The following is a 27883-nucleotide window of genomic DNA, read 5'->3' as shown; positions in this document are numbered from 1 at the left end:
AAGGAAGAACAAAACATACCCAAGATAACTGTCAGTCCCAATGATCAAAGTGTGATTAAGGACCGGCAAACTATGCAGCCTTGTGAGTTACTATTCTCTACAAATGAAACTACAAATCAAACATTTCTATTCCTGTGTCTTTGATCTCCTATTAGATTGATGGCTCAGAGAATTAATAAGGCTCCGCTTGTGTATGCCTGAATCATCTTGAGGAAATCTTGGGTGAATACACAGTGACAGTGACTTACTTTCCCAGAGCAAAGCATTCCAGTTTCACCACTGATCCCTTCGCAGCTGGCACTGAATCGGGGAAATGAACTTCTATTTTAGGTTCATATTCACCCATTACTCCTGCAAAAGAGAGACAATAGATGAAAAGCTTTTTACATCAATGATTAACAGCACAAATTGCTCACACTCTGACTCAGAGACAGAGCAGTAACAGAGGAGGACAGCAAACACAAAAATATTTATGTGGAAATGGAGCAAACGTGATGAGTGATGGGATCCTAAAGAGGGAAAAAAAATTGATTTATCACCTGTGATTTTAGTTACAATTAGCTTGATGGTGGAGCTGTAATTTTAAATTTGACTCATACATTTTGAACCATTAGTAATGACCATTCTGAATTCTTTTTTCCTGCATACCTTTGGTCTATGCACATCCATCCATATCGGCCCATTTTGTGACTAACTAGACTAACTTTCCCCATTTCCTTTTTTTGGTATCGCATACAATATTGGATCAATTGTCATAAAACGTTACACTTTGAACATCACTGGATCAACAACATGACATTCCTTGCTTTTGCTTGTTTTGCTATGCTTTGCTGCCATAGTTCATGGTCTTGTCAATACCCGATTAAATTCAACACTTGAGTTATACTTAAAAACGACTACTCAGCATTGCCCGGTACTTTGTTTCGTATTCATGGCACTTTTAACAAGTCAAAGACTTCTTAGCAGACACAAAAAATTGTGCCCTTTACTATTACCAATTACAGCCCCACAGTCTGACAATAATCCTCTGATTTTGGGACCTGTTCATGTATTTAGATTAAAGGTCAGTACAGATTTTGAAAAGCTGCAAAGACTTGAAAAAAGGTGGTAAATGCAAGGACCTACAGTCAGCGTGAGGAAATGTACCCTCTTCAACTTTTGATATTTTTTTCATGTTTATTATTAACAATCAGTAGCATTACACTGGCTGAAATAAAGGGCAATTCTGCCATGTTGGTTTCTAATTTAATATTTTTGTATTTATAGCAGCAGTTGGACTAGTGACAGTTTTTTTTATTAACATCAGAAGCCATAGCAACCACTATGAAGTGATCTCTGCAGGAACACCGAGTGTGTATAACAGAAACAAATTGATTGATTGAATCTTTTAGCTCTTTTTCATACATTGGACAATACACATGAATCACATTTTTGAATGAACATTATAGTGAATAGTTACAAAGCATTACCATCACTTCTGAGGACCAGTGGTGTGGGAGAGCTGAGCACCTTCTCCTTAGTGACGCTGTTGTTCACCACACAAGTGTAGTTCCCCACATCTGTGGATTCCACTTTGGCGATGTACAGACTCCCAGTCTCTTGAGACACAAACCGACGGCTGTCTTGCTGGACAAAGTATGGGTATTCATTGAAGATCCATGAGAACGTCAGGTCTAGGCCAAGAAAGGACAAAATAAATTTAGTACAGTTGTGTTCCACAATGCCGGCCCATTCTAGGTATGACCGATTACACACACAGCTACATCAGTCTGTATGCTTGGAATAGCTGGACCGGAACAAACACACCCCACTTTGAGCTTATAATGATAGAATATCACATAATTCTCCTCGCCTTTTCTCAGTTTCCCCTGGAAGAGATCTCAAAGACATGGAAAATTTAATACCTATCAGTGCGCAAGAAAAAGCAGAGCTGAGGAAAGGGTGCGACGCAAAATGGATTAAAGTGTATTTGACACATGGCCTCCATTCCCCGGATCCTTGACTGATGGGATTCAAGGAAGGTATGGATGGATGGATGACTTGAAGTATGGATATAGGAAGTGTTGTTGGTATGAGGGCATCACCCAGATCTGACTCATGCGTGGCATGTTCCTTGGCAAACTGCAGGTCTAATGGAAGAAAGGAGAGGCCCGCCATGATGAATTACAATGTCAGTCAGAGAAGAGCACACTGTGCAGATTTGCAGAAGCAAGGAGATGCTCTGTGTAATCTACCACTACGGAGGTGAGGAGCGCAGAGTCAAAAGGTGTATGCAAAGACTGTCAATCATACCCCTTCCCCTGAGGCAGGAAGCCCCCAGTTTTGGATTGGATTGAACGTCCGTGTGGGTGCAGCGATGCAGATAAAAAACTTCTTCTGATTAGGCAAACAGGAGCTGTAGCTATGTGAACTGTGTAACTGTAATGAGCAGCGATAGATTTTTCTCCTCAAGCACTTGTGAAGAGAGAAGATGCAAGGATTGACTTGAGAGCAGCAGAAAAAGGGGAAAAAGGACAAATGTGCTATAAGGAGTGAAGGAAGTCTATTGCAGAATAAAAAGGGGGTGAGACATGAAAACCTACATAGATCTCTTTGACAAAAACAGTTCAAGGTTAAGAACAACATTGATGCTTTCTCACAATGAGAGAGAAAATGTGAGAGAGAGAGAGAGAGAGAGAGAGAGAGAGAGAGAGAGAGAGAGAGAGAGAGAGAGAGAGAAGCAGAGAGCAACGGGCTGAAAGAGCCGGAAAGGGACAACATGCTCACACTTCTTTATTCTCATTCACTTTTGGAAATGTGAGAAAACGCAATAGCTCCACGGTAACAGCAGCCAAGCACGTATAAGCCTATGTCAGAGAGGAAAGCTGTCAAACTGTATTTCACACACAGTGCTCTGACCCATTATCCTGTGGACCAGCTGTACAATGCGCTGCGCTACAAACCGCTCTCTTGTGGAGGGAAATTGGCTGGTTCAATGTGCGAGCTACTGTATGTGTAAGTGGGAGACGAGCTGGGCAGCGGACAACGTCAGTGTCCATTTTCTGTGCTTTCTCCAAGCAGATCGAGCTAAGCGTCATCTGCTTGTTTGCTCATTTTCACTTGCACATTAGGCAATAATCAAAACTATTTATGTGATGTTTACCTCTTACACAGAAAAAGGTCTGAAAACGAAACAAACATCAGCTCAGAAAAGAATAATTACTATCTTACAAAATGGTGTAAAATTACTTAAAGAATAATGTGCCTTCTATGTAATTGGAGAAAATGTACATAATTTGCAAGACTATTTAAGTCACACAATATATCGTTTGGAAGAGGAAAACTAGCACAGAATTAATATGCGCGTACACATGCTTAGGTGTAAAAAATGATTAGTGAGAGGTGTGAAGGTAGTTCTACACACAGAATATGTCTTTGTCATCTTTTAATAAGAGCAAATGATTCACGTAAGTAAACTTTAATAATTCCTTAAGGCACCAATGCAGCACATTCATCTTACCTCCGGAATGTGTCGGTGGCCCGCATAACAAAACCACTCCTTGACCCTCCCGGACATTGACAGCACTCCTCGCTGTTTGTGTTCTGAAGTTATCAAGGTCTGATGAACACAAATAAGATCAGATTAGGCCATATTTCAAAGCACTTAAAACCAACAATAGCAGAGGAATAGCACTATTAATATTGCACGAGGACATATGATTCATATCTTTGAAAAGGAGGCCCCTGAAAGTTATTTCTAGGGATGTAAACTTTTCTCAAACATGCCTCCCTGATTCATGTTTTTGATGCCTCCTTGTGAACACTGGGACTTTAATAGGGCATCGCTGATTGCCTAAAGACACCTCCTGACAACCCTCAAGCTTTCAAAGGCATCTGGGACGCTGATGAGATAGATTGCCCTGACTCGGTGATGTTTACCCTGCAACACAACAATTTCACTTGCGGAAGAGATTAGGGTGAAATGTGATAAAACGAGGAGGAAAAGAAAATGGACTGAACAAACATGTGCGAGCGTGTGTGACAAATGACAGTTTCCAGCGCCAGCAGCAATAAGCAACATCATTATTAAATGTGGTGTAATCTTGCACTTAAAAGCATTAGCTTTCCCATCAATACGCTCAGCACTATCTATCCACTGCAAATGAATGAGGAGTTGCTGGCAGACAAAAGCTAAACCTGGGATGATAAACCACCTCTGGCTTCATGACTGATGAGAGGAGCCGGCATAGTCCGTTCTGTACTCTGTATGCACCCTCTGGCTAACAGCCTAGAGTAAGCCTTCCAAACACAAACAAAAGAAAGTCAGTGTGACCGATAAGGGAAATTAGGAGACGGAAGATTATGGAGAGAAGTGGGACAGAGGGCTGGTAAGATTAATGAACAGCACTCTGATGACCGCGGCGGAATCAAACGCGGCCAAGTTGTGGCAGGACATTGAGGAGGCCACAGGAGGAGGAGAAGGGTGGCTTGAAAAACAGACAGAGGTGATGTCTGTCTCATCTCAGTGAGCTAGTTTTTAAATGCAGAGATCACCTCCTAAAAGAAATTTCTGATCTCCGTATGCAGCTGTGACATGAGCATCTCACACACACGCACCCTACTGCAAAAGCACTCCATAACAGCCACTAATAATTAAACCAGCAGTCCCTTTTTCTGAAACAGTGGGAGGCAACTCAAAGAGTCACTAATAATGACTTCACCAAAGTGGACGGGATGACTTCTTCACTCAGATTGCATGAAATGGCAGAGAGGAGGGCGGGGATGTAGCTGGACTGGGTACAGTGGGGGGATACAGTTATCTTTTGTCTGGCCTCTCAACTGAAGATTAATGGCTTTACTGGAGTGAACTGACCACACACTGAGGCCAGAGGCCAAACTCAGCTGCAGCAATTCCTTTGTAAGCAGACCCACTCTCTATTATACAACGACTAGGTTAAGGAGTTCAGGCCAACCATTACCAGAACAAACTTAAGATTTATCAAGCAATGAAGCTTTACCTGCTTTAAGCTGCCTGCAAACTGTGCGATAACAGGGATCTAATGAGTCCATTGCGTCTTAAACTTTTTTGTCAAGTTCAAGTTTGCAATGAATTCCTGGTGAATTGCAAGTATGACAAGCAGAAACGTGGCATTTTTGTCAGCTGTTGTGTCTCAAAATGTAAAGTTTTACACAATAAATGGAAAATAAATGTTTAAGCACACAAATTAGATTTGTCTGTCTCTTGAAAAAGGACCACATAAAAAAGAAATTACATAATCCATCCACTTTCTATTCCCCATTGCATGGACGGCTGGAGCCAATCCACCAGTCACTGTATGAGAGAAGGAAATTAGTTTGTCACTTGATTATGCGTTTTTGCCAAATGACTGAATTGTTTTTCTCTTTTGTTCACAGACATGGCAATTTTTATGAATGCATTTCTTTTTTTTTACAGCTGTCCTTTAAAAAAAACGAAGTAAATGAAGCTAACCAACTCGAAACAACTCTCAATCGATTGGCAGATATTACATGCTACATACAGTATATATGCTACATATATATTGATGCTGAGGTGTGCAGATTTATAATTGATGATGAATTCTAATCATATTTAAGGTTGTTATTTTTGTTCCGGGAACGAGCTAAGGATTTTCACTCAGTAGTAGCAGGTGAATTTTACAGGCAAGCAAAGCAGGAAAGAGAGCACAGCATTTCTACCTTAGAGCAACGGGCTCATTAAAAGGAAAGTCAGCGAGAATATCAGCCATGATCTCCTCGACCTCCCTCACTGTGCATTAGGCAAGACAATAAATGTCAAGCAGCCCTGCTCTTTTCCCAGTCCCCACAAGTGAGATTCATTACTGGTCTATAGGGATAATGGCAGTCTATCTCCTGAGAGGAAGTGAAAGGCTCTCTATCCTTGGGACATGATCAATAGTCAGCAGTCTTGATCAGAGGAGGAGAGAGGTGCCTCTACAGTGCCTGGCTGGCAGGTAGGACCCCTGCTTCTCAGGATGACATTCCAACCCCCTTTTTGTCTTATAGGCAGCAGGTTGGCAGACTAGCAGACAGCCCGTCACTGCCTGATCTCTTTACAATCATCTGTATGTGTCATACCAGGATTACACAAACACAAACACTTCTTAAGCATTATCTGTGTTCATCTCCTTTAAAGTCTGGATCACAGGGTCTGCCATATCACTTGGCAAAATATGAGTCAATTGGGACTGAGTGTAGATGCTGTCAGAGTGGGAAGCACTAATGAGAATCAATGGAGTTCAGAGGCAGTAAGAAGCTGCTTCACCCACTGTGTTTGTTGCAGCTGACATTTCATTCGATTACCATTTCCCTCTCAAAAATCTATTCCCTGGCAATCTAAATGAGGAATCAGAAAGCTAAATGCAAAAGGCCTATGCCACAGACGCATTACACGCTGACACACAACTACAAATAGATACACAGGCAAGTATACTGCATTATGAGGATTAATGCCAGCCGCATGCGAGCACATGTAGGATCACTTACAGGCAAATTGCAGGCTGGCTTTGCGGCTCAGGATGGACCCCCGCGTGTTGAAGGCGGCGCACTGGTATATCCCAGCATCTTGGTCCTTGTCCAGATTGTTAATGATCAGGTTGGCCCCAGACATGTGACGCCGGTAGTCGTTCCCCAGATCAATGAGTGTTCCGTTTAGTGACCATCTGGAAAAACGCAAACACAATCAGTAGTTGAGCCTCTGGAGATGCACACTCGCAGCATTTATCACAGAGATCGATCTGATTGGCCTGCCCACACGCAATGCAAACGTAAAGGGTGAGTAATAACAGTTGGGACCTATATTATTATCAATCCACATGCAGAGAAATCTAAATAAGATTTCACTCATGACTGAACATTCATCGACTGAGGAAAGCTACAGCTCCCAGTGTAACTTTAAAAAGGAGTTTAAATCATTTTGTATTAAATTACTTTGCTTTTCTTTTAATTTCGAGATAATTACACAACAGAGAAAGTGCAGTGTGTTATTGATTATTTCCTATTTGCAAGGCAAATGGGAATTTAATTTTGTTTCTCCTTTAATTAGAAAGTGCTTTATATTTGTGGTTTTGACCTTTCGCTTTCTTGATACATCCATGATGCATTGTACACAAATGCTGTGTGATGCTCAAACATCTATCTATCTATCTATCTATGGTACATACAGAAGTAAACACAATGCAGGATTATATTCTCTATTCTGCCTTGCTATAGCTTTGCTGTGCATATTGAGTGAAAATGGACCACAATGGCTCAAAAGCTAGCAACCTCATACTCCATGGGTATGTCTGACCACAAGTTTACTGAAATAAATTAATAATAACAAAGCTTTCAGAGCAGCTAAAAGTCCTATGGGTTTAACTGAAACATCATCAATTTTATAACAAGCTTCACATTTACATTCACATTCCTCCCTCGGCCTCTCTTTATCCCCAAAGGAACAAAACAACAACAAACAGTAGCAAAAATCTAGTAAGCAAAAGCAAAATGCCAACATTTCACTTCCATAGAGATATAATCCAAATTGCTAACTATGTTATGACAGAGAAAACTAAACCATGTTCCGTCTATACAGTTGTTTAAGGCAATGAAGCCTCAGTGCTATATGACAGACCATGCATCTTAAAAACAAATGGGCCACAACATAACCTGTATGAGGTTGATTACTTTCATGGTAACAAAGAAGAAGTATCCTTCCAATATGACAGAATGCACGTCTTTGCAAAACATGTGGTAATGATTAGTATTCTGAATTTTCCTATAAGCTCTGGCATGGCATTTATAAGACATGTAAGGGATTTAAATTAACTTTCCTTTCTAATATCAATATTGCAAAAAGCACAGTGTGACTTCCAAAAAATTAAATTCCACATATTGCAGCCAAAAATAACAGACAAAAGTCCCTTTTTTAATCTTGGCAAGACATCTTTCAAAAGCAAAGACTTTAAATTAACTACATCTTAAATTGTATTACATGTAAATGCATATTTTTGCATATATCCTATTTTATATTTTTTTCTATCTCTTCAAGAATGTGAGAAATGAAGTGTGATTTGAACATTATATACAACACCTTGTGAGCAACAGCACTGTGAAATGACAATTTTAATGGTAAGGAGAAATAAATCAATATTTTTTTTTTTCTCCCAGGCAAACTAACAGGCGGTTCATGGCGCTTCATGCAGTCTTAAAGCCTGTCATGGCTCTCCCCAGCTTTTCCAGCCTGACAGACTACAAAAGACTATGCCGTCTTTCATGTCATCGCCTGCATTATTCATCTCACAGTCTGTGACTCACTGTCACTTAATCTGACTGATTTTGTCGTCGTTCCAAGGACCAATGGCTGTATATCACTTAAACTTTCAGAATTATAAAATAAATGAAAAAGATTGAAGTGAATTACATTTCAAATAAGACACATTTCTTTAATATTGTCCTATTTGTCTTCTTTTCTGTGGAGAAGGGAGGCATAGTGTTGTATGTGCAGAGAGGAGAGGAGGTTAAATGGAAAAACATGGGAAAGCTTGTTATGCTTGCAGCCACCCAGCATGACTGAAGTTAATAGGAGAGGATAGTGGGCAGCCTGAGCAGATCACAGACCCCTGGAGCAGGCAGCTGGCTTGGTGCGATGGTGTCTTTACACCACCAACGCAATCAGCAAACCACCTACAGTTCCAGCACTTACAGCAGAAACACCTGAGACAGGCGGGCAGACTTTAATACCAAAAGACACGGAAAAGCTGACACCAAAAGCCCCTGTTTGTTTCTGCTGAGAACCCCCTGCAGAGTGTGGGTGCAGTGATGTGAGATCTGATGGTGAGGAAAGTGAAAGTGACAAAGATCAAGGGGAGAAAATGGGCTGGTGTCCTTTTGGTCCAAAGAGTAGTTTAACTGCCTGGTATAGATACCTAGATAGATACAACTGTTAATGGTAAAAATGGTATAGATTACCTAAGCATGTTAGCGTGCAAGCCATGTAGCGTGAACACCTTTGTTTCAGGAGAAGCACCTCTTTCAAACATTATTTACAAGTTGTGAGGAAAATAATTGTTCTGCTCCAGGCAACTTCTCACTTGGTGACAGAGAGGTGAGAGATAACTGAGAAACTGGAGCGTTCACACCCAGGTTTCACGTGAAGAATCATCTGAATACTGCACTCCACACAGCACACACGGTTTTTCAACAAACCCAGATGATGTGTATAATCTCTGTGAACCAAAGGGAACGCAGAGGCGAAAGATCTAACACTGGCAAGTTCAGCATATCTGTTCGGCTGTTTAGAAAACTGAATTTTGCACTTTGAGTTGTTTGAGTTGTGTGGAGGAAGATTCACAGCACCACAAAGTACTTTCGACAGCAAGTCCTCCCACACCGATCAACAAATATCTCACTGATGAACCATATTGATCAGTCTACAACAATTTAATTCCAGAATCACTTCTTCAGAAAGGACTCATGAGTTTCATTTGTAGTGGGAAAATGGCCTGAACTACTGCGCCCCAAATGATGACAAAGACTATGAACCCTTTGTTCTTTCAACGGCCACAGTTGGTGGTGGCATTTCTGACCAATGAGAAATTAGTGTTCTTTCACTTTGGACATATTGTATCTTTCAATCGCTGAGCCAAGGGTAAATGACTCTGACCAAAGTAAATTGGCAATAGGAGTGTAAAACACCTTTGATTTTTGACAGGGAGCTAATAGTTTCCACCAATTTCTTAGAGTTGCGAAATCCATCACAGAGAACATCAAATCTACACATTTTTTGTATTATTGTTAAGAGGTGATGCATTGGAGTCTTTTTTAATCAGTACGTCTACACTGCACAGGGCACTAGAGAAAATTTGCGAAAAACGAATCCAGCATTGATGGTGAGAGTGAAGGATTAGACAATTCTATACAGTTTCAAGAGTCAGCGACACTTTAAGACTGTTAGATCAATTGGAAGGAAACTATACCAAGTAGTATAAGATGCAGTTTCCTGCAACATAGCAACTTTGTCCGATGGTATCTAGTGATGTTCACCCTCCACCGCCTCTTTAATTCCTTTTCTCTAACTCAAAGTGAACTACATCAGGAAGAAAAAGGAGGCAAAGGTCTGCTCAAACATACTGACTGTAAAAGCCAGCAGACAGAGGGGAGCTTCAGTCTAGTGGAGAGTCCAGGAAAACCGTTCTATCTGCTGCGGAGTGCTGCAGGCGGAGGCTGATCTGAGCATGCTCCCGATGAACTCGCCATGACCTTGAGGTTCACATCAATTTTGCATGAGGTCTCTTCATCAAATAGACTGGGGATTTTACTGCAGCGCCGCCTCACCTGAGTTTCCTTGAGGCCAGGCACCTAGCGACCACACACTCATACACACAAGCACTCACACACTCGCACGGTAATGGAAAATCAACTGCTGACCAAGTTGCTCCATTTATGTTTAATTGGCTATTGCTGTTGCTTTTATTAAACCGACATTCATTTGCTTTTCAACCCAAATGTAATAAAGTAAATATTGCTAAAACAGCTTTGGATTAATGTAAGTGTTTCTGGATTTATGACTATGTCTGAGGTTTATATTTGTAAATGTGTATGTCTGCCAAATGAAATCGGAAGGGATTAGTAAAGCGTTAACAGATAGACAGTATACCCACACACACAGTCACGTATATTTGAAACGTGTATTTTTGTAATACTATTCACAAGAACAAAAACTCAGAAAGCGCCCAAATCACATAAAATGCTTCATCATCTGCTGCTTTTACTTATTGATACTAAATGTTTTGAATTTTTTTGAAACAGCATCTGAATTTGGGATAAAGCCCAGAAAGTGAAAATAAGCAACACAACAAGAAAATTAAAACATTGAAAAAAAAGGACCAGAAATGTTATTAAATGAAATTAAAATCTACTTAAATACCAGATAACACCACAAAACCAAAAACACTAACTCTTTTGTTGCAGGAATTATAATTATCTAAGATAGGATGCATATTTTGAATATATTTTACTGTAATATGTGAATATACTGCAGTACACTTTCCTCAACTATCACCAGTACATGTACTCCATCTAACATTCAGAGTGCATTGAAATGACCATCATCATTTCCCATAGAGGCTTGTTTAACGCACTGTAATGTGAATGCTGAAAGACCTCAATCTTGAATTTTCCAATATATCTTCCTTCTAGCCACATTTTATGTTTAAGGCCTCGGAGCCATGAATCTTTCCAGTTTGTCATGCTCAAGGATTCATTTTTTTCCCACCTGATCCATTTCTACCGCTGCTCCCTTGTTGACGCACCACTGTACACACCGAGTACAAAACAAACCATTTCAGCTGCTGTCCGTTTAAAGCCTGCTCTGCGCTGCTATATCAGGCCTGAGCTGGCAACACCAATGCGAAACACGGATGCTGGCCAAACACTTACTCGTTCTTTGTGTGTGTGTCTAATCAGGTGTGTAGGGTATATTCAAATGACTTGCATATTGGCATAAATATATTACTGACTTCAATCAAAAATGAAGCTTTCCTTTCAGGGCAGTTCAAGGCCTCTGGGCTTTATACAGGTATACACATTTTGCATCTAAACCAATGTGCTACCAACATACATTCTATATTACACAACAAAAATAAGGTGGGGGGTAGAAGCATAAACCCCAGGGATACAAGAATTAACCCATCAGGTATAAAACACAAAACTGATTTGTTGCAATTTACAGGATCAGTGCTATTATCTGGTTCAAAGCTGAATTTATATGAAAATATGGCTTCTCATCCTCCACATCCTCTCTGATCTATGTATGTCCCTGTTAACCTGTGCCAACCTATTAACAAAAGCAAAGTTATACACCTGCCTGAAGTCACATTACATGATAGCAGACGCCAGCACAGAAGTTTTTATTCCCCCTTTCCAATCACTGCTATGCCCTTGATGCTGTATTACAGTAGATTCATAGTAAACACAATGACAGGTGTATTCATAAAGCACAACTGTGAGCCCTGGAGGGTGCTCTGCCACTACACTGGACTATTTGTCAACTAAAGAACTGTCAGAGTTCCCGTCGGTATATTCATCCTGTCAGAGCGTTCAGAGAAGAGCCGGCGCGAGGTGAAGGTACAGCCGAGCATCTCAGTGTTTTAAAGGAAAACCAGACAGTATCAGCTGATTAAACTCGCCGTAGCATGCGATTCAGCTGTAGGGCCATTTGGTTTGTAAGCTCATGACTGGTGTTATTTTATATGTGCCATCTGTACACATACAGTATTTTAATGCAACCTGTTTGGTGTTTGCCGATGTGTCAAACGGAATTTTCTGACATCTTAAACAAGCTATACAGGAAAACCTTTGGAACATCTTTCACCAATATGTATTGTTTAGTGAAGTGTTCTCGCGCTCAATACCAAGGAAAGAAACAGTCACCAAATGGCTCCTAACTGTGATATCTACCTTCCACATCCTGTTTGTTTCCTTCTCAAAGTCAAAGTGACCTACTTCAGTTAAAATATGGAATCTGCAATAGGAATGAAACATGTCTACTGAAACAGACTGAATGTAAACAGACACAGGGGAGCTTAACTCCAGTACAGAATGGAGGTGGGCAGCTCTACCTGCTGCAGAGAGCTGCAGGCAGAGGCTGATGTGAGCACAAAGGTACTTTTTAAGCCCTATTTGCATGGTACGAACATTACTCGGGGCCCTTATGTGAGTTGTAGTAATAGTGGAGGTCATCTGTGGTCTTAATCCTGAGCAAATCTGCCACGACTGAAATTTAAAAAGTAAAAATCCATCGCAAGTTACCGGCTATGTGTTGGAAAACACATGGGGTCGTATTTGTCCCAGAATCTTCATCTCTGTAATTTGAGTCTTTTTTAATTCTGTGCCTTTGTAGTGAATCTTTCTTGATTAGTGGAATATTTAAATGAGAGTTATGAGCATTTCTGGCAAAAAAAATTGGGAGCGCTCCTTGGCAGCACTTGGAAACCCATTTGGAGAAGTAATAAGCTGTGATGTAGAACAAAATCTCCAAAGATCCAGAGATGGATGACAAGAGAAATAAACTATAGAGTCGTCCAATGATAACTCATAATACTATTCAGCTTATTACATGAACATCTCAAAGCAAGTTCTGTGGTTGTGGCAGGTCAAACCGTTTGTGAACAATCGCAGCCGCATCGCTTAAAAAGCCAAACATTGCTCGTTTATTTAACACTGAGACGCTACATTTCATATCTGCTAGATTTATGATTTATCATTAATAGCAGGTTTATGTCATTTTGAGGTGGATTTACCCAGTGAGCTAAATCCATCATAGCTGAGTCACATTCAGTATTAAACAACACAATTATTTTTGCATATCAAACCAAACGGTTTTATTTTTCTTAATAGCTGCAATAATGGAGGAAATGATGTGCAGAATTCTACAGTCCACAGTAATATCCACTTTGTTGTCATAGCTAATACAAATGTTGCTCATTTACTGGCTTTACCCCTGCACAAAGGTTTCTGCTGAGAGTCACAGCATGGCCCCCTTCCTAAAGGCATTTTAGCCTGAGTGAAACACACCGCCAAGCATTTAATGGTTTCTATTTTATGTTCATAAGAAAAATATCTTGTCCTTGCTCAGAGAGAAACAAGTCAAGGACAATCAGTGTCCAAAAGCGATTGCGACATAAATACAAGCGACAAAAAAGTTATTCCTTCAAAGTAAAACTAAGGACAAAACATCTAGTGTCTTTAAAAGCATTAGCAGAAATGTCAATCCCCCGTAGGTTTGCTCAAACATAAATCCCTCCTTTTGAATTGGTTTCACATGATTTATCCTGTGTTAAATAAAGCGATAAAGCAGAGATACTACTGTCTTTGATGAATATCCCCATTGTGAGATATGCAACGCAGAAGTGTTACACAACGAAAATAATAGTGTGAAATTTTTGTGGACCCAAAGCGCCCCGAGAGAAACCGCAGTAATGGTCAAAGTGAGAGACCAGTCACACAAAGTACGATAAAGTTTGAAAAAGATTCTTTTTTTGGCACATGCAGGGCAATAGAAAGGGCAATAAAAAATCTCTGACCACCAGGTTTCCTCGGGGCTTAGCTGGAGATTACTGTGCGGGTGTGATGAAATAGTAATAAAAGAGAAATAACTGAGAGCTCACAGCCTCTGTATCTGCCTCTGTATATGTTATTTTTAATAATAAATGTCTTTCAGATCTGCATTGAAATTCATTGATAGGGGTGCAGGAATTTTCGAATAAGTGCAGTCATTCATTGAAGGATACAAAGAATCAAAATAAACTAATAATGTCAGCAAAAAAAACCACATAAATAGTGATGATGCTTTTAGAAAAAACCTTGTTGCTACATTTGGATCTGGATCGTAACCAAAAACTAATTAATTAGCACACAGGATGAATATAGTGGATTATAGGAGATAAAACACATTATTTATTCTGGGCGGTGATGCATTGAACAAATTTCTCAATATTCGATTGGGCTTAAAGAGTGTGTGTTGCATTGTATCTTTAGACCATGGTCCCATTTTCAGCCTATCTATGAGCTCCTTAGTGTATGTCACAGGGGACTGGAAACTATCCCAGCATCCTCACTCACACTCAGACAACTTAGAGTTTCCACTTCACTTAACATGAATGGCTTTGGACTGTGTGGAGGAAACCAGGGCAGCAGGAGGAAACCCACACAGACATGTACACTACGCAAGAAAAGCACAAGCCGTCCTTTTGGATTACAACCAAGAACCCAACGCTATGTTACAGTGTACAAAAATCACATTCTTGGAGATTTGAAAATCAAAGAAGCACACTCTACCATGGGAGAGCAAGGCAATGATTCGGGACATAAACAGCATTGCCTGAGCAGTTTAAAAGGTGACATATTGCGCTTTGATGCATTTTATTTTCCTTACTCTTTTGTTATTTTACTGGACTCTCCCTGCGCCTTGTTTCCCAATTTTGGAGTGGCCAATTCCCCTTGCGCCACAGATCCTTACAGATTGCTTGTCCCCAGCTGTTTGCCAAGCAGTGGTGCCAAAATTGCACAGAATCTTCACAGGGTGTGGAAGAAAACAAAACGCTTGATGGGCAAAAAACTATTTCTATATTTGTATATCTTGTGGAGTAAGTATGGAAGTGATGGTCTAGACTTCATCGTAGGATAGCTCGGGTTTCATAATGATCCTCCCTGCTGCTGCTTCGCATAGACCATGTTTTCACCGTGGACACATTATAGGAAATGTAAGCATTTAACAGAATGTCACTCACAAGGTTACTGACTCTCTCCACTGCTAGCTGTGCATTTGCATGGTGCTGACCGAGCTATGAAACACAATCCACCACAAAAACACCAGCAGCTGCCATTTTTAGACAGGATCCACCACAAGGGAATCGCCACAGAGATATCAAAGGATCTGAGGTGCAAATTAGTTGCTGGAACCTCCTTTACTCTCCTTAATGATTTCTTAAGCCGTGCACTGTGTTATAAATCATCAGCTTCAGTCATACACGGATTAAATCTTATCGTTAATAAAGTTAACCTTACGCGTATCTGGGGTGCCGGCATATTCATCAAGCGCAGCAGTGCAGCTCTCGCTCCACATCATAGCTCAGAGTAAAAATAGATAAGCGTTTTCAATTAGAAATGGATGCTCAATTAAGCAGTTACTCTTTGTAGCCTGACTTTTTGTTGGATGGTGCATAATCTCTCTGCAGCATTTATGTCCAGAAAGCCTTCTTTAACAAATCAATAGCAATCAACGCTATCAGTGCCCCTGTTTGATTTCCGTGGAAGCGGCAATGAAGATTCACAAGCAATTAAGCAGCAATGGATTTCCACGGCGAGACGTGGGACGTGGGGCGGGAACTGCTGTTAGAAATGTAACTTTTGATGTGGTAATTTACCTGTACTGTGGAGGAGGGGTCCCTTCTGCCTCACACGCGATGATAGCTTGCTGGTTTGGGGAGTTGATTGGTAAAATGAGGTCACTGGGTTCTGTCCTCCATCTTGGCCCTTGAAATATGATATCCTCTGTAAAGGTGAAAAGAGGGGGAAGGTTCATAGTTGTACAATCCAGAAAAAAAGCCTATTTGAACTGAAAAGAATTAGGCCTTTAATGTGCCACCCAAAGAGCAAATCCTCTCTACATATAGATATATACATTTTCAACCATTGCAGACGGGACAAAATGTGTTCAGGACACAGTCCGGCTTTCACGTGTTAAGGGTTTTAACAGTGCAGTTTTGTTTGTTTGTGTTTAGCCTTTTAAATCTAAATTCATTGAAAAGGAAATAATGAGGCGGAGGTTTAATAGCAGCCCCATGACAATCAATGCCTCACTGCATATCACGTTTTCAGTGCTGCATACTGAACTGTTATTCCTCCGAACCCTTTTGCTTTTTCCAAACCAAAGCAGAAACAATCCCTGTGGTTTGACGTACGCACTCTTGCTTCGCGAAGAATAAATCCCACTTACCCTTGCTTGGCCTTTTCTGCTATTGCTGAGTTATTCGCTATCTGTTTCTCTTTAATCCACTTCATTTTCCAGATGAAACTGACACCTGGGACACTAAAGAAAAACACTGACCATGGCACTAATTTATACTTACTCCAAAGTTTGCGTACGGGGCCAATTTTGCATAGTGCCAGGCCTCACTCTGTCACTTTATCATCATAATAAATCATCATATGGCTGTTTCCATGCTGGGCTGTGATTAATTTTGCCTCCAGAAACCTCCGTGGTAAAAATGCAACTAAATAAAAACACCACAAATAAGTCATATATTTCTTTGATTTACTATGTAAATATTTTGCTGGCTAAGGTGTTTGGGGGAATGGTATGCAGTTGCACAGAAGTTGAATCATCTATAATATGTTGAGGAGCCAGAATTACTGCAGATTTGGTGATTGGATTAAGAAAAAACAGTTGAAAACAACCTTGCTTAAATCTCTCCTTCATTTGCAACCTAAGAAGTTCAAGTTTGGATTTTTCCTGAATCAAATCAAGAAGAATTTTATACACCCATTTTGAAGTTTTTAATTTGTACATCTACTCTCTATCTATCTCTTTTGTTTCTAGAATCCACAATTTTCTACATAAAAGTTTAAAATTGGCAGTTTTGAAAGACAAATTCTATAACAAGACGGTTAGAAAGTCGTCACATCACGAATGGAAATGTTAACAGTTTTTCATAGTTATTAATCAATTGATTCATGATTTCCAGTGACAGACTGAAAGATTTAATGAAGGAGAGGGATCCATTTTCAGAACATCTACATCATAAGACACATGCACTGGTTAATTGAGGCCATAAGGATACAGTCATTTGCCAGAAGCTTAACAGGAAAGGATGTGGAAGGCAATCTGGTGCTAAACCAGCATACAGCCATAGTAGGTCTAATTAATGTCCTACTGCTAACAGATTGCAGCACATGGCTATCAATGCTAGTCATATGCTGTTATATGTGAGTGAATCAACACGCTGTAAGCTTCATAAAAAAATGGGAACATGAGTCACAGGAGCACAGAATGGAATGATTATTCAAAAATGAATTATCAATGTAGAATAACTGTGAAATCTACAAAGATCTTTGACAGTGAAACACATGAAAAGCAAAACATATATGAATAGAAGATCAATAATCTGACATAAATTCACGACTCTAACATAAAATCTGATTGAACAGCCACTCCCAAATGTGAATCTGCTAAAAGTGTCATTGTTTTTTGTGAGATGATGCTTTGTCCCAGGACACAGAAACTCCTCCGCCTCTTCCACAAAGGCAGCAACTCAGACAATGTGACACAGTGATTTCTCTCAACTTTTCCCAAGGTTCTGAAGTGTGCAATCTCATCTCTTGAGCGTGTACTAGCACCTATAACTACCACTAGGAGGGTGAGTTTTCTTGCTACTTTTTCCCTGGAGGATTGGGTTTGAATTACGCATGAGCCAATTTGAATAACATTCATTGGGATTTGCAATGTCATCTGAACAAGGGTTGGCATTCCAGCTGAGTGTCTGTATTTCTCCGGCTGGAATCCCTGGTGGCCGCAAGGGCAGAATGAGGCACTGTGGCAAGTAGACTGTGCTAAAATGCAGAGCTAGTTTCATTCCACGGATCCTGATAATGATCTGGACAAGCCATAAACAGGAATGGGATTGGAATCCCAGTTCTCCCTGACAGCGTACGGTAAATGCACAGCGGGACATGGCTCCAGGGACTGCTAAAGGACATCACACTGGAGCATTGTACCAGTAATGACCGCAACTTAATCAGTGCGACCTTTTTGCTCAAAAAGAAGAGAATTGCGAAGGTTATTTACCACTGTTCTGATTCTGTCTCTTCCTTGCCCACATTTTACATCTTGGACAGTGGTTACCAAGTATGAGCTGTTTTGTTTTCCACCTCTAACCCGCAGCTCTGATACATGCAAACAGTATGAGGAAAGTCAATGTGAAATGATGTGACGAAAAAAGACAGTCAAATATTATTCTGTACTAATTTATTAGCAGAAAGGATGTCGTGACATAAACCGTGACCACAAAAGCAATGAATCTCAAATGAAATATGTTGTAAAATATCTCACCTGCAAGGCATCCAGTGATTGATAGCAGAACAATTTGTTTCCATAGTAACATCATCTTTAGCTGCCAAGGGCTCATAAGACTCTCATCCAATTGCTTGTGAATGGAAGGCTCTCTGTTGAATACAGGAATTTTAATCTGTAGAGAAAGTAATTATGGATATCATTAAAATGTGACATTTTGAGCCAAATATTACATGCATTCTACTGTTAAAGAAAAACACACAAAAAAGATTTTTGGCATTACTTAGTTCTGTAATTGGTTCACATTATTTGAGAAGTATTACGAGTGAATCTTGAGGAAATACGAGGCACAGCAAATACCACACGAGAACAAAACCTTCAGACATAAGCCAGAAGCCCAATTTCACATGGTGGGGAAGAAAATGTGCTGCTAAATGGCTGTTCTCTTTTTCATACATGTTTTCATCCTGCCTAACAAGCTCAATTCTGCATCTTAAAAGAAGAGTGAGGAAGGAAATGACCTCAAAAGCTACTTCTCTCTCCCTATTTGATTATTAATAGGAACTGGCAGACAGTGGAGCAGCACTCTACTATGCAGCAAAATGCCACTTCAACCTATAACAAAGGGCTTAGTGTGCAACCAACTATACAGTATATAAGCAAAATGTGTCTGGTTTTGTCCACGTATTTCCTTTGATGGGATCTTGCCCGTGATGATTAATAAGAACCAAGAAAATGTTTGGTTTCATCACGATCAAAGGTTTCAAGGATGAATTTACATTTTCACATCCAAGCCCCATCAGATACAGTATGTATTCTGAACATGTAAACAACGATGTAGAATCACGTATTCTCAGATCTGTTGTGGTTTGCATTCATTGTGGAAATAAATGGAACTGTCGCCGAACATGTTTCTGCACTTCTCCTGCTGGTTGGCCCCGACAATGAGCCCATTACAAAACAACAGGGAAAGCCAACGCTCCGAGAATGAAACTAGGGCTTTAGTCAACAAAACACTTGAAAAAACAAGATGATTCACTAAAATATTGCAAGTCATAATTTGGCCATTTTGATAGTGTTTTGGAGAAGATTTGGCACACACATCGATGCCAAGGTACCACATTTACTCTTTGATAAATAATATCTCAGGGGTTCGATATATCAAGCTCAAATTCGGTTAACATGTCCAAAACTAATTTCGGCACCAGATATTAAAAATGTGACCTGATTTACCAATTAGATTTTGAGATCATTACCAAAATAAATGACTGAGAAGTTACCATATTATAGTTATTACACATTGTAATGCGTTGTCTTCCATGTCTCTCTGACTTTTACGTCTGAAGGTTTAAATGTTATAACACCAAATAGGCGGGAAACCTGACAAGTTCTCTGTTTGTGTAACAGGCAGACAAACGTTCCCTTTCCCATTCCAAATGACACATAATAAAGCTAGGTACGTGTGCCAATCAAGATCTAGGAGGCAAATCCTTCTTCACCACTTTAGAATACAATTAAGTCGTTGTGGATGTTTAAAGATGCTCCGTCTCATTTGCATCCCTGACAGAGCTTTGTTTACCTCTGTCTCTGTTTTTTCCCCGGAAGAAAAAAAAAATCAAGGGGGGGGGGAAAAAGGAGAGGGAAAATCAGCTACGCATAAAAAACAAAAATCTATCGTGCATGAAGATCTGTAGTGTGAACGTAAACTTTGCGCTCCGTTGCATTAAAGAGCGAACGTTACAAAGTGCTGCCTCAGACTTCCCTATCTGACAGGTAATCAGTGACCCAAATTGCAATTAAAACTTGTTCCACGTGGCGGATCCACTGATTGCACTGTCACCGGATCAGAAGGAACTTAACTGAAGCTCTGACCTACATCCCGGGAAGTATAAACTGATATGCCTCTCAGGATTAAGAATTCCACCCAATGCCTCATCCTTACAACATGACCCTGTTGTTTGGATTAACCTAGCACTATCTTTGGAATCCTTGAATCAGACCTAAATACATCACTTGCTTGTTTCACGGTAATGCTTTATTGTGGCTGTGGTTAAGGATGAAGTAGTTTGCTATAAGTATGGTTAAAGTGTTTAAATATTTATAACATCTTCACGCAGAACGTACAGGACAGGATGGAATCTTAGCGAGGGTCAATGTTGGCTCAGCTCAACTGTCTTGGTGCTGGTAATTGTTCCTCATCTGGTGTAATTGCAGGCGCAGCAGGATTCAGAGTGGATTTCCTGGTGTCTTTCAAATTTTAGGAGGGCATTTTTCCTCTCTAAAAACCCATCACACTGGATTACACGGTCTGAGATTCTACAGGAAAAATCTGTGCTGCATTTTTCAGTTTGAGCACAGTATTAATGGCCATCCGCTGTTAGGAGAATCCCCCCTATCCCATCTATCCAACATGCTTCCGAGATACAGGAGAGGAAATCTCCTCAAAAAGACTTTGCTTGCAAGTTGGGTGTTACAGACTCAATGTCACATTTCTGCTGCTGATAGGACGGATGTTTGTTCCTGACCGCAGCTACGTTAAAGCACTCCATGAAACCTGCAATTCTGACTCATTCCTGGACTCTTCTCATCATGTTATTGCAATTTCCTCTAACTTAAATGTATCCAAGAATTTCTTAACACCTTTCACAGGCTGTATGTGTGTGTGTGTGGTCACCTTGCCTTAAAGAGCCGCTAACCATAATAGAATTCCATTTTTCAGTGGACAGCTTTTCAATTGGTATCAGTGGAGAGGTTTAGTGTCTCTCGATGATCCAAATGCTGTTTCAGAGCCTTTATTCCACCCTTTAAAACATGAAATCATTAAACGCTGATGGACATGCTGAGAACCTGTCTTTGGGAACAGAAGTAGGGGAAAAAATGCAATTACTGTTCACCTTCAAAAGCCTATATGAGTCGAGCCTTGCTGAGCTGTAATTCAGGAGCCAACGCAAAATAAAAAGCAGAACGAAAATGTGGACGGCTAAGAACCAAAGGCTGTCCCTGCGAGAAAAGTGAGACGCATCATTTTTGAGCTTCCTGAACTGAAATGATGAGCATGAGATTGCTCTGCCAAATGTAATGAGGCATCACCCTCTCACCTCCATAGAAGCTCAACGTAATGGAAGTCATTGGCTAAAGACATTCCAGAGTAAATGAGATGACTTCTTGGTTAGAGGGGTTGTTGTTTGGCACGTAATTGATAGGAAAGGTGGTTAAAGCCATCCATTCCCCCCGCTGCCACCCACCCCCACCCCAGAGGGCAGCATAATTGCAGAAGAATCTAATAAGGGAGGGAGTGAAGCAAAGAGGCTCAGTCATGGGTCTGTATTCAGATCACACGCTGTACACAAGCAACACGGAGCTGTAGCAGGCAGTTACATCTGATAAACTAAACGGGTATGCATTCACACACAGAGTTTTTGTCTTTTTCGACAAATCTACGTCTATCTGCTGCCATCTTCATTAAATCGCTCAGCGAGACCTGGGAGACAAGGATCTGACACCAGGGGACGGACACAATCTGAAGATACAGCTGCTCTGTGATTTTGCCAATGAAGAGAGAATTCACTCTCAGCTGTGCGCTGCCTCCCAATTTACCCTCGACTGAAGACCTGCAGACGTGTTTTCACATGAGCCACAGGGGAGGAATACATAAAGTGATTAACAAATAAAAGTACATGCCTTTATTTTGCTTGGCTTAGACGTGTGCTGGATGCTGCTGGGAATGCTGAGAGGAATAATCATCTGATGCTGATTGTTGCCGTAACTCGGCATCATATACGACATAAATAACAAATAGTTCCCACACAAGTTTACGCAGTACCGATATCATGACAAAGGTATTTCACACATACACACACCACCCCCACCCCCCGCCCCCCCAACCCTCTGGCCTCAACCCAGTGCAATCTCAACAGCTGTTACATTAACATTCATGAACGAATTGTGTGGATGCATGTTCTCTCCTGAGATGTTGCTTGTATTTGAAGCACAGGCCTGAAAGGATGATAAAAAGTAGCCACTTCACACATGTCATTGACCTGCCACATTGTGCACGTATGCAGAAGAGGATGTGATTAACTTTGATGCTTGGATGAGGACAGATATGCAGGACAACATAAAGCAATGAATATTAAACTACTTCTGGAATATACCACTCCAATTACAACAAGGGTCAGCAAAACCCTTAACATTCAATATGTGATTACCTCTGACTTTAACATTTCACCTATTAAAGACCTATACACCACCAAATGTGGGCTGGGCACTCTGCCACCCCAGCTGTGTATTTTCATGCATAAAAAAACCCCCAAAAAATCTGAATCCCTGGAAAAACAGCGGGACACCCCCCAGTGAATCCCTCCGATGTTAAACAAGGCTGCGTCCCTCAGCTGCTGCCTAACACAGGGCAGGGGAGTAAGTGCACTTAAAAGGGAAGGGAGCAGTGATCCATTTCTCAACCCCATCATCATCCCCGGACCCTTATCCTAGATCCAGCCACAAACATATGACAGGGGGTCAAGGATGAGGACACAAAGACTCCACGTATTTGTTTTCAATCCATTTCAATCCATTTCTCCCCATGCAGCCTTCACTGGGAGGGAAATTGGATGCATGCTGTAATTGCCACTGTGGTTCAATCTAAAGGGTTTCCAAAGCAAACGCAGGTTAGGAGCTCTAAACTCATCTTTGCACCGGCAAACTGGATATTCCTGCATTTTAGAATAATTCACTGCATGTCCCCGGTGTTTTCACCCCTCATTTGGCTAGGGCTTGTTATAGCCAAAATATGTGTGAAGGATCTATAAATAAACATGAATAGAGGGGAGAATGATTACAATCCCTGCTGGATAGAAGGATACTTTGAAGATGCAGCAGGCATGAGCATTTTCCTTTTTACTGCCGATTTCTCATTTTGGAGTCTGGGTTGGGGATAAGGGGGCGCCTCACCGGTGCAAAGGTGCAGACAAGTGGTAGCCCAGAATTTGACTTCTACAGAGCCTTGGGTAACTATAATAATGATCATTCTGGAAAATGATACCGAATGATGCATAATATAAAATAGCAAAAATTTCATAAACGTTTTTTTTCTTTCTTCTTTTTAAAACTATATGATGGTTGGGAATAGTGGTGTGAATTTTCCCTCTTTTTTTGCTTTAGATAAGTTAAGAGGGAGCTCGTCCACAGCCCTGACGCTGATCGTCTGTGTGACTGAGCAGAGCAGCACCATATGGACTTTGTCCTAGATGAGGGTGAATGAGCCCCCGATAGCAGAAATCCCAGTACGAACCATTTCAGGCGTTTGTCAAATTAGACGAAGTCATTCACACACACGGGGGATGAGTGTTTTATTTGAGTGGTGCGGGAAAATAGAGAAAACTTCCCGCATGATTACAATTAAAGGCACGGGGGAGAGAGGACGTGCGGACACTTACTTGTTCAGGGGCGCATTTTCTTCCTCTTCATCAAAGTGATTGGTTTGTAATTCCAGTACCCGGTTTAGGTGATGATCTGTTCGTGGATCTGTACTAGTGAGCGGATAACATCTTCACACCAACTCTTCACTCAGGAAAAAAAACAAAGAAAAAGACGGTCTGCTCTCTGCTCGAAGATGTGTGTGTCTGTGTGTGTGCTCCGCGCGCTCTGATTCCCGGTGTATAAGTGCGTCTCTCGGTCTTAAACGAGACTGACCAACCGTCGCCCCCCTTTACACACCACAGCAAAACACCCCCCGCGGAGTGAGTGGAAACGCGGGTGTAATAGGCGTTCAAACTCGGGAGGTGCTCTTCTTCTTCTTCTTCGACCTCCGTCCGCGTTTGTTCCGGTCCGAGAAGCGAGAGGACAACCGTGCCTCAAGAGCTCGCAGCTTCACATTGTGTGCGCATTCCCCGGGCTCTGCTCTCTTTGTGCGCAGGGAAGGGGAGGAAGAAGAAGGAGAAGGAGGAGAAGGAGAAGAAGAAGAAGAAGAAGAGGAAGAAGAAGCGCCCACTGGTGACGCGTGAACAACACACCGCGCGCCGCACAGTAATGCGCCACCAGCCTATGGGCACTTGCCATTCCTCAGCTCGCGCCCGCGTGTCCCGCGTCTCTTCATCGCCGCGACCAAGTGGAAAATTCCAGCTTAAGTGTAAGATAAAGCAGAGGTACTATACTTACTGCACATGTTGACTCAAGTATTTTCTTAGTACTTGTTTGCAGTTTAAAGGCGCTACATTTATCTGCTCGAACCTCTGAACACTCATTCAAGTAATATAATGTCTCCTTTCTCTTTGCCCCCCCCCCCCCCCTTCCCTCTCTTTGTCCTCCTTTCCTCTCTTCTTCTTCTTCTTTGGTCATTCCACGCTACCTCCACTCTTTTCTTCCTGCCTTCCTTAAGCAGATGTCCCTATTTCCTTCTCTTTCTGCCGCCTTACCTCCTTCACCTTTACCTGCTATCCTCCCTTGACCTCCCTCCCTCCCTCTCGTCCTTTTTTCCGCCCGTCTTTCCCTCTCTTCATCCCTCCTTCCTTCTGTCATTCATTGTCTCTGTTCTTCCCGCAAACATGTCATCCATCCATCTGTCCCATCATCTCTCCTGTCGTCCCCCCTTTCTTCTGTCCTCCTTCCTCCCTTTCGCCTGTCCTTCACTTTCTTCATCGGTCTCTCTTTGCGCCCCTTATTGCCCACTTTTGACTTCTGTTGACTTCGGCTTGTAATTAAATTGTTTTGAAAGTTGATCGGGCACCGCTGATCCTCATTGAAAGCAAATGGAGAGGATGGATGAAGACGTGATGAAATAATGACCCAAAGGAGATTATAATGAGGCCAATGCATCAAATCAGCATTTATGCGATGTTCGGCGTAAATCGGTTTGCCTAAAGGGAGGATCATCTTTATTAGGTGGAATTAAAGTGGTGGAAGCTTTCTTATATGATTTGATCTACTTTTAAGGCCAGACCATTTCATTAAAAAGTACAGTATAGACTCCAAGACTATCATTTCAGCACATTGGGGGGTTAAGTAATACCTAGACTGACGCTTTCGCACTGGCAGCTTTTATTTGTGGTTTCGCCATATTGAAATGTTATTGTTTTTATGATGCAACCATCTGAAATCATAGTATTTTGGTTAGCATTTTTCTAGTTGCAAGGTTGGAATTACTGTAGTTTTATACGTTGGCATTCTGTTCATCACATTATCATACACATTTCAGCAAAAAAGGCTACGTGCAGTTCTTGTTTTGACACATGGGAAATGTAAAATATCAAACAGGTCTGTTTACATTTTTTGATCGCAGCAGATATCGCGCGCATTATTTGCAACAATCTCCATCAATGTCAGTGCTTGAAGAACTAGATCTCATTTTTCACTATCAGCACAAAGACGAGGCCACAGGGTCAGGGAACAAACTAGATCGAAAACTGGACCATCCAGTCACAGGAGAGTCAATACATACTGTTTACGGCTTTGATTCCTGACATCTAAGGTACAACTAGACATAAATTCTCTGTATTGTTGTGACACTTGAACCTTGTTTCAGGCTGCAAGTGAACAAGGAGTTTACAGGACAAAATCACAAAAGTTTCATCATCATTAACAAACCAGAATCATCTAATAAGACTGTTGTGTAATGATTCATTGTCTTCATTTTATGTCTAATTTGCAATTCTACGTCGTGCAAATCCATGCTGATTCACTTCTACCTCCTTGGCTGCAGCTCCTCGGTGCACGATGAATGAAAACGGGCCACTTGGAGTACTTCTCTTTGAACAACAGCTGCATCAAGCACAAGCCTGGTGGCGCCCGTGGCCCGTGTAGGTTGGTAATTTCATTTGTGTTACATGTTAATGTGGTCGCTTTAGAAAGGTAAAGGACAAATATACCGTACATAAATTAGTCAAAAGCTTCTTAACTTTATAATACCAATATTAATCTAGCATATTACACTATAAAATGAGGGAAAATGTCCCTACTACAGGGTTGACAGACATAGAAACTGGGCAAACCAGAGAGACGGCAACAGAAATTCACCTCATGTACCACCAACTGCCACTCATCACACAAAATAAATCTTGCTATCAGTGTCCAGATAATTGGTGTTAGTTTTATCTGGCACAATCCATTTGATTGACTTAAATATTGAAATAATGGAGGCATTAATATTTCATGTTTCTGTGCACCATATCTCTCCAGGGGTTTTTTTTCAGAGGGACTGATGAAAAATATAGAGGAGGAGAAATCCCATTAATTAAGGTCATTTGCTGTTATACTGGTTGGAGATTGCGGGTCAACGTTTGGGAAAAAAAGGGACGGATCAAGGTCGGTAACATAAGGGCACAGCATACATATGTTTCCATTTGAGATCAATCATCTTCATCAGTCAGTAATGAGGCTGCTCGAGTTGATTAAACAAGCCATGATGATTATGATTTGAGCAGTTGCATCCTCCTAACAAAAGTCAACACGGGTAGCAACTACATCTCAAGGCCCCTTTAAAACCGGGTTTAAATGTAGTCCACTTTATCTTAAAGGGCCGATTATTCCACTGCTCTGCTGCAGTAGATGAATATTTTACCCAATGAACTTATGAACATAAAGTCTTTTGAATCGCTTGGGTGAAATATTCGTCCCTTTCAAAGAACTGTGTAAATAAGAAATGACAAAACAACCAAGGTTTGTTTTTGTTACTCACGTTGAATGGTGGTCTTTTGTTGTGCAGGCTGATGTATTGTGTGTTCAAAAGAGGCTCTTTCACCTCGCTCTGCTGAAGGGTGAGGACTCCTCGCTCTCTCCCTCTCTCTCTCTCCCTCTCTCTTTCTCTCCCTCTCTCTCTCTCTCTCTCTCTCTCTCTCTCTCTCTCTCTCTCTCTCTCTTATATTTTTTTCAAATTGCGACATCACAAATCCATGGACGATACTAGCGTCACGGTTCTCAATTTGCAGACATGGAATATGAATAGATTTAGGATCAGGTTTATGTCTTCATTGAAATAATACGTGGTTTGGTACTAATCCTGTTCGGAATGGAGTGTAACCAGACAGGCTGCGATGGTGGGCGGGCCTGTATTTGCATATTCATAGATCCTGGAATTGTCAGTGCGGGAGTAAGAGAGGACAATCCTTTTAAATACTTTATTGGACGTTTGTTGTGGAGAAAACACAGCTGACAAATATTAGCCTGCTCGGGGTGTGTGATCATAGTTAAAAGGCAGCAACAATGGCTAGATCGTAAGCGCTGTTGTATCAAAACAGGTCCTGGGTTCCAATAATCACTGGTTGGTACTCCAGCTCTCCATGAACCCACTCAGGATAAGCCGTTTAGAGAATTGATTGATGG

At 41.1% G+C, this 27883-nt stretch overlaps 1 protein-coding gene across 1 annotated transcript in view; it reads right to left on the bottom strand.

The window, feature by feature from the left end:
• cntn3b (contactin 3b) overlaps positions 1 to 18737 on the bottom strand; it is a 34086-nt gene extending 15349 nt beyond the window's left edge. The window contains exons 1-6 of the mRNA XM_076141465.1: positions 18608 to 18737; positions 15924 to 16050; positions 6505 to 6680; positions 3500 to 3598; positions 1470 to 1673; positions 249 to 351 (exon numbers count right to left, since the gene is read on the bottom strand). Coding sequence (XP_075997580.1) covers positions 249 to 351; positions 1470 to 1673; positions 3500 to 3598; positions 6505 to 6680; positions 15924 to 16050; positions 18608 to 18683 — 785 coding nt within the window. The 5' untranslated portion in view covers positions 18684 to 18737. The remainder of the gene's footprint in view (positions 1 to 248; positions 352 to 1469; positions 1674 to 3499; positions 3599 to 6504; positions 6681 to 15923; positions 16051 to 18607) is intronic.
• Between the last annotated feature and the right edge of the window lie 9146 nt (positions 18738 to 27883).

Source organism: Genypterus blacodes, unplaced genomic scaffold, assembly GCF_046128005.1.
Source record: "Genypterus blacodes isolate CSIRO-AG114 ecotype Tasmania unplaced genomic scaffold, CSIRO-AGI_Gbla_v1 ptg000017l_1, whole genome shotgun sequence".
NCBI lineage: Eukaryota > Metazoa > Chordata > Actinopteri > Ophidiiformes > Ophidiidae > Genypterus > Genypterus blacodes.
Note: the sequence above shows the minus strand (reverse complement) of the source record. Positions and strands in the feature narration are given on the sequence as shown.